At 41.2% G+C, this 7,884-nt stretch overlaps 1 protein-coding gene across 2 annotated transcripts in view; it reads left to right on the forward strand.

Annotated features, from left to right (window-relative positions):
* The window catches only part of LOC117468666 (seizure 6-like protein), a 70,509-nt gene that overhangs the window by 28,893 nt on the left and 33,732 nt on the right, over window positions 1–7,884 (forward strand). For both annotated transcript variants that reach the window (XM_034112892.1, XM_034112893.1), the window contains exon 2: window positions 7,477–7,884. This exon is cut by the window's right edge and continues 81 nt beyond it. In XM_034112892.1, the coding sequence (XP_033968783.1) occupies window positions 7,477–7,884 (408 nt within the window). The remainder of the gene's footprint in view (window positions 1–7,476) is intronic.

A 7,884-nucleotide genomic window follows, 5' to 3' on the forward strand; every position in this document is an offset into this window, starting at 1 on the left:
AGACCTCGGGCTCAACAGCGCCCTCTGCGACTGGATCCTGAACTTCCTGACGGGCAGACCCCAGGCAGTGCGGGTGGGAAACATCACATCCTCCACCCTGATTCTTAACACCGGTGCCCCTCAAGGCTGCGTGCTCAGCCCTCTCCTCTACTCCCTGTTCACCCACGACTGCGTGGCCACACACAGCTCCAACACCATCGTGAAGTTTGCTGATGACACGACCGTCATCGGCCAGATCACAGACGATGACGAGACGGCATACAGAGAGGAGGTCGAAAACCTGACATCTTGGTGCCAGGAGAACAACCTCCATCTCAACATCAGCAAAACAAAGGAGCTGATTGTGGACTACAGGAAGCAGCAGGGAGAGGGACACGCCCCCATCGCCATCAATGGGACTACGGTGGAGAGAGTCAAAAGCTTCAGGTTCCTTGGGGTCCACATCACTGAGGACCTGACATGGTCTCTTCACACCACCACCATCACCAAGAAAGCTCGACAGCGGCTCTTCTTCCTCCGCAGGCTGAGGAGGTTCAAAATGGATTCCAGGATACTCTGCAACTTCTACAGGTGCACGATAGAGAGTATCCTCACTGGCAGCATGACGGCCTGGTACGGCAGCTGCACCGACCTCGATCGTAAGGCTTTACAGAGGGTGGTGAAAACTGCACAGCACATCACCAGGACGGAGCTGCCATCCATGGAGGACCTTTACTCCCAGCGGCTCAGGAAGAAATCACTACGGATTATCAAAGACCCCCATCACCCCAGCCACAAACTGTTCTTTCTGTTGCCGTCTGGCAGACGTTACCGCAGCATCCGGGCAAGGACAAGAAGATTCGGAGACAGTTTCTTCCCGCGGGCAGTGAGACTGTTAAAAAATTGAACTGTTGAAACAACTTCAAACATTCAACTGCTACTCAGTAGTATGTATCTAATACCTAATATATATATATCATTCCAATAACTTGTATATAGACTCATACTGCACTATTCCACATCATAACTTTATTTCATTTTTATAACTATTATTATTTTTGTATTGCTCTTGCTCTTATTGTTATTATGTTATGTTATTATGTTGCATTGTTGGAGAAGCCTGTGACATAAGATTTTCAACTGCATAATTACTCTGTAGCTATGTCAGATTGACAATAAAGAACCTTGAACCTTGAACCTTGAGTAAAAGTAGAAGTACACAGATCTTGTACTTGAGTAAAAGTAGAAGTACTCAGATCTTGTGCTTGAGTGAAAGTAGAAGTACTCAGGTCTTGTGCTTGAGTGAAAGTAGAAGTACTCAGATCATGTGCTGGAGTAAAAGTAGAAGTACTCAGATCTTGTGCTTGAGTGAAAGTAGAAGTACTCAGATCTTGTGCTTGAGTGAAAGTAGAAGTACTCAGATCTTGTACTTGAGTAAAAGTAGAAGTACTCAGATCTTGTACTTGAGTAAAAGCAGAAGTACTCAGATCTTGTACTTGAGTAAAAGTAGAAGTACTCAGATCTTGTACCTGAGTAGAAGTAGAAGTACTCCGATCTTGTAGTAGAAGTACACAGATCATGTACTTGAGTAAAAGTAGAAGTACTCAGATCTTGTACTTGAGTAAAAGTAGAAGTACTCAGATCTTGTACTTGAGTAAAAGTAGAAGTACTCAGATCTTGTACTTGAGTAAAAGCAGAAGTACTCAGATCTTGTACTTGAGTAAAAGTAGAAGTACTCAGATCTTGTACCTGAGTAGAAGTAGAAGTACTCCGATCTTGTAGTAGAAGTACACAGATCATGTACTTGAGTAAAAGTAGAAGTACTCAGATCTTGTACTTGAGTAAAAGTAGAAGTACTCAGATCTTGTACTTGAGTAAAAGTAGAAGTACTCAGATCTTGTACTTGAGTAAAAGTAGAAGTACTCAGATCTTGTACTTGAGTCAAAGTAGAAGTACTCAGATCTTGTACTTGAGTAAAAGTAGAAGTACTCAGATCTTGTACTTGAGTAAAAGTAGAAGTACTCAGATATTGTACTTGAGTAAAAGTAGAAGTACTCAGATCTTGTACTTGAGTAAAAGTAGAAGTACTCAGATCTTGTACTTGAGTAAAAGTAGAAGTACTCAGATCTTGTACCTGAGTAGAAGTAGAAGTACTCAGATCTTGTAGTAGAAGTACACAGATCATGTACTTGAGTAAAAGTAGAAGTACTCAGATCTTGTACTTGAGTAAAAGTAGAAGTACTCAGATCTTGTACTTGAGTAAAAGTAGAAGTACTCAGATCTTGTACTTGAGTAAAAGCAGAAGTACTCAGATCTTGTACTTGAGTAAAAGTAGAAGTACTCAGATCTTGTACCTGAGTAGAAGTAGAAGTACTCCGATCTTGTAGTAGAAGTACACAGATCATGTACTTGAGTAAAAGTAGAAGTACTCAGATCTTGTACTTGAGTAAAAGTAGAAGTACTCAGATCTTGTACTTGAGTAAAAGTAGAAGTACTCAGATCTTGTACTTGAGTAAAAGTAGAAGTACTCAGATCTTGTACTTGAGTCAAAGTAGAAGTACTCAGATCTTGTACTTGAGTAAAAGTAGAAGTACTCAGATCTTGTACTTGAGTAAAAGTAGAAGTACTCAGATATTGTACTTGAGTAAAAGTAGAAGTACTCAGATCTTGTACTTGAGTAAAAGTAGAAGTACTCAGATCTTGTACTTGAGTAAAAGTAGAAGTACTCAGATCTTGTACCTGAGTAGAAGTAGAAGTACTCAGATCTTGTAGTAGAAGTACACAGATCATGTACTTGAGTAAAAGTAGAAGTACTCAGATCTTGTACTTGAGTAAAAGTAGAAGTACTCAGATCTTGTACTTGAGTAGAAGTAGAAGTACTCAGATCTTGTAGTAGAAGTACACAGATCATGTACTTGAGTAAAAGTAGAAGTACTCAGATCTTGTACTTGAGTAAAAGTAGAAGTACTCAGATCTTGTTCTTGAGTAAAAGTAGAAGTACTCAGATCTTGTACTTGAGTAAAAGTAGAAGTACTCAGATATTGTACTTGAGTGAAAGTAGAAGTACTCAGATCTTGTACTTGAGTAAAAGTAGAAGTACTCAGATCTTGTACTTGAGTAAAAGTAGAAGTACTCAGATCTTGTACTTGAGTAAAAGTAGAAGTACTCAGATCTTGTACCTGAGTAGAAGTAGAAGTACTCAGATCTTGTAGTAGAAGTACACAGATCATGTACTTGAGTAAAAGTAGAAGTACTCAGATCTTGTACTTGAGTAAAAGTAGAAGTACTCAGATCTTGTACTTGAGTAGAAGTAGAAGTACTCAGATCTTGTAGTAGAAGTACACAGATCATGTACTTGAGTAAAAGTAGAAGTACTCAGATCTTGTACTTGAGTAAAAGTAGAAGTACTCAGATCTTGTTCTTGAGTAAAAGTAGAAGTACTCAGATCTTGTACTTGAGTAAAAGTAGAAGTACTCAGATCTTGTACTTGAGTGAAAGTAGAAGTACTCAGATCTTGTACTTGAGTAAAAGTAGAAGTACTCAGATCTTGTACTTGAGTAAAAGTAGAAGTACTCAGATCTTGTACTTGAGTAAAAGTAGAAGTACTCAGATCTTGTACTTGAGTAAAAGTAGAAGTACTCAGATCTTGTACTTGAGTAAAAGTAGAAGTACTCAGATCTTGTACTTCAGTAAAAGTAGAAGTACCAGAGTGTAGGAATACTCTGTTACAGTAAAAGTCCTGCATTCAAAATGTTCCTCAAGTGAAAGTAGAAAAGTATTCTCATCAAAATATAGTGAAAGTAGCGACAGTAAAAGTAGTCAATGTGCAGATTGGTCCATTTCAGAATAATATATATGATATGTTTTATAATGATTGATCATGAAAGTGTTCTCAAAGCTGGTAAAGGTGCAGCTAGTTTGAATGACTTTGTATACTGCAGGGTAGCTGGTGGATTTACTCCAGGTGGAACTAAAGTCTGATTTAACACTTGATTATATTTCACATCATTCATCCAGATCTGTGAAGTAACTAAAGGTATTAAATACATGTAGTGGAGTAAAAGTACACCATGTACCTCTGAACTGAAATGTACTGAGTAACTTCCCACCTCTCCTAATGCTTCAGAGTGTCTGACAGCTCTCTCATTAATTTAAACGCTGAATGTCACAACAAATCTCCTTCAAACTAAACTGCAAAATGCCACGAGTCATCAACACGCATGTCCTCTCTAAACACACATCATTCATCTTTAAAACTGCGACAGAGGGGTAAACAATTAGTTTATGTTTTAATGGACTTCACAACATCTGCGCTTAATTATTCATCTGAAACCTTTTCCTCAGGTAGCAGCGGAGGAAACTCGTGACACTGAAACATGACAGGAGATAATTATGCAATATGTTCAGCAGGCCACACACACACACACACACACACACACACACACACACACACACACACACACACACACACACACACACACACACACACACACACACACACACACAGACACACACACACAGACACACACACAGACACACACACACACACACACACACACACACACACACACACACACACACACACAGACACACACACACACACACACACACAGACACACACACACACACACACACAGACACACACACACACACACACACACACACACACACACACACAGACACACAGACACACACACACACACACACACACACACACACACACACACACACACAGGCTCAACACTGATACTAGCTTGTGTTTGGATATGACTCCATAAAAGTCATTATAACTCTGCAGATTCCTCCCATCTCTCTGCTTTCATGCGTCTCCTCTCATAACGCGACTTTGTTTCCACGGTTCAAAGTCACACAATGACCCGCTTCGATGTAAATAAGTTAATTGGGAAGAGTGCAACAACCCAACCAAGAGGCAGTGAATGCAGATGTGAATAATGAATGGAGAGCAATTAAGGACAAATGATTGTGAGACAGCAACGACTCCAAAAAAAGACACAAAAACAGGCGAGACGTTACTTATTTAAAGTCTTAAAGGTGGGGTAGGTAAGTTTGAGAAACCGGCTCGAGATACACTTTTTGTTATATTCCATGGAATGCTCTTAACATCCCGATAGCAATGAATATCTGAAGTGCTTTGACAATAAATACATAAAAAAATATCATCTGTGGAAGCCGTAGTACTGTAAAAAGTACGACCAATCATCTGAGCCGGCCCGGCTAAAATAACTGGATGGCCTACCTGCCTGTCAGCCTTCCATCGGTGCACAAACTTATCTCGTGCCCTCATTGGTCATGTGCGCGTTCGTGTGTGTTGGAGGAGGGGCTCTGTAAGGAAGTGGCAGATTTTCTCCGGTTGTGTATTTTCAAATTCTAGCGATCTCGAGCTGGTTTCTCAAACGTACCTACCCCACCTTTAACTGTTGGTGTGTTTCTCCTGGAATAAGGTCTGTGTAACACAAGATGAAGAGATTTTAAGGTTACGACATAAAATACATTAGTACATTTTAAAAAATTATATTTGAGATGACAATAACATCTGACAAAAATGAAAGAAAATTAAAATAATAATAATAATACAGAAATGTCCAATAAATAAAAAACTAATATATAAATGAATGTTCAAATTAAAAAAAGTTATAATAACAATAATAAATACTAAAAGCAGGCGAGAGATACAAGCTATAGGATACAACACTATGATGGGATGACAATAACATCTGCCAAAAAATAAACAATAATATTTAAAACAAATAAATAAATACAAATAAATAAATAAAAAACATTTAAAATTAAATAAATGCAAAAAGAATTATAATAATACCAATAAAAAATACTAAAAGCAAAACAGAGTTTAACAATTGTGTGCTACGTTTGCAGAGATAAATAGTTTGCAGTGCAAAATAAAATAATGGTACTCTTGATTTTCTAGTTGTATTTTATCCAAACGAGGCGATAGTTGTGTGTGTGTGTGTGTGTGTGTGTGTGTGTGTGTGTGTGTGTGTGTGTGTGTGTGTGTGTGTGTGTGTGTGACTTCCCTCCCCCTCTCATTGATTTGCTCCCAGTTGTTGCAGATATGGATCTGAGGAACGCCTTCAGCTCTGATGGAGGATCGGAGCTTTAGTCAGAGCTCTTTCTCTCACATTATTCTTTATGATTGTTGGAGGGGTTTAACAGCGGGAGGGTCTGCAGTAAATGATCTGGAGTAAATGTTCCCCTCCCTCAGAGTCTGTTCCCCTGCCATTGTGACTAATGAGCCTCTCAGTTATTAGATCAATGATTCAGAGTTCCCTCGTCACGCTCTCTGTGTCTGCTGGACGCTTTCCGGATCACCTGTGGCTCCAAATGTGGGTTACTGTCACTTATATTTTAAATCTCACTCTGAAAACGGCACAGGATAAAGCTTGAGAGGTGGTTTTAAAGAGGGACAAAAGAAATGTGGTCAAAGAGACGCGTGTATGTAAAGAGCTTAAAGCGTCATTTTATAGTGTACCAGAAAAATAGCTTTAAAAAGTCAAGTAATAAATAAAATAATAATAATAAAACTAATGGAAAAAATACATATAAATACATTTAAACAAGAGTCTGGTGAGAGTAAAAAAAAATGACATTAAAATTGTGTTTGTAACTGGAAAAGGTTTACTTAAATAATGAATGCGTTAATAGATATTCATCATACAGACAGTGATACTGCAGTGTGTGTGTGTGTGTGTGTGCGTGCGTGCGTGTGTGTGTGTGCCTGCCTGCCTGCCTGCCTGTCTGTCTGTCTGTGTGTGTGTGTGTGTGTGTGTGTGTGTGTGTGTGTGTGTGTGTGTGTGTGTGTGTGTGTGTGTGTGTGTGTGCGTGTGTGTGTGTGTGTGTGTGCCTGCCTGCCTGCCTGCCTGTCTGTCTGTCTGTGTGTGTGTGTGTGTGTGTGTGTGTGTGTGTGTGTGTGTGTGTGTGTGTGTGTGTGTGTGTGTGTGTGTGTGTGTGTGTGTGCCTGCCTGCCTGCCTGCCTGTCTGTCTGTGTGTGTGTGTGTGTGTGTGTGTGTGTGTGTGTGTGTGTGTGTGTGTGTGTGTGTGCCTGCCTGCCTGCCTGTCTGTCTGTCTGTGTGTGTGTGTGTGTGTGTGTGTGTGTGTGTGTGTGTGTGTGTGTGTGTGTGTGTGTGTGTGTGTGTATATACATGCTAGTGGTTGCAGTTTAGCACAGCAGAGCGGTTTTCCTGTATTTGAATTTATTTTATTATTTTGTACTATCCCCCACCTCCTCTTCCTCGCTCGTCTCCTGTCATGCTCTACACACCATCACCTGTGTGTGTGTGTGTGTGTGTGTGCGTGCGTGCGTGCGTGCGTGCGTGCGTGCGTGTCTGGCTGTGAAAGGTAGATAACCACGCTCCTGATAAGCCCAGCAGGACGGTAACAGAACCACCCAGAGTTTTTTTTTGTCTTGTCTCTCTTGCCAGTTTATTTTTGTATTTATGTTTATCTCCCTCTCTTTTCCAGATAAAGAATCCCCCACCTCCGCCTCCTCCACCCAGCCTCCACCAGTGACATTAGGAAGCACAAAAGACAGCCCCCCTAAATCCAGAACCTCCCTCACTGGAGGTTTTCTGCAGTCGATTCTGACCCAGAAGGCCCGGCTGCTCTCCCAGAGGGGGGACGTGCTGCCCTCCGCTCTGCCCCAGAACCTGCTGCCTCTCCTGGGCAGAGGGCTCAGCGCGGGGCCCCTCCCTGGAGCTCAGGAGCTACTGAGGAGGGGGAAACCTCCGTCAGCCGCAGATCCAGGACCAGGCAGCGCTGCAACCACCGAGGCGACACACACACACTCCGCCACGCTGCCAAACACACACACACACACTCCTGAGCTGTCACACACACTTACACACACTCCTGAGCTGTCAAACACACACA

Source organism: Trematomus bernacchii, unplaced genomic scaffold, assembly GCF_902827165.1.
Source record: "Trematomus bernacchii unplaced genomic scaffold, fTreBer1.1, whole genome shotgun sequence".
Taxonomy (NCBI): domain Eukaryota; kingdom Metazoa; phylum Chordata; class Actinopteri; order Perciformes; family Nototheniidae; genus Trematomus; species Trematomus bernacchii.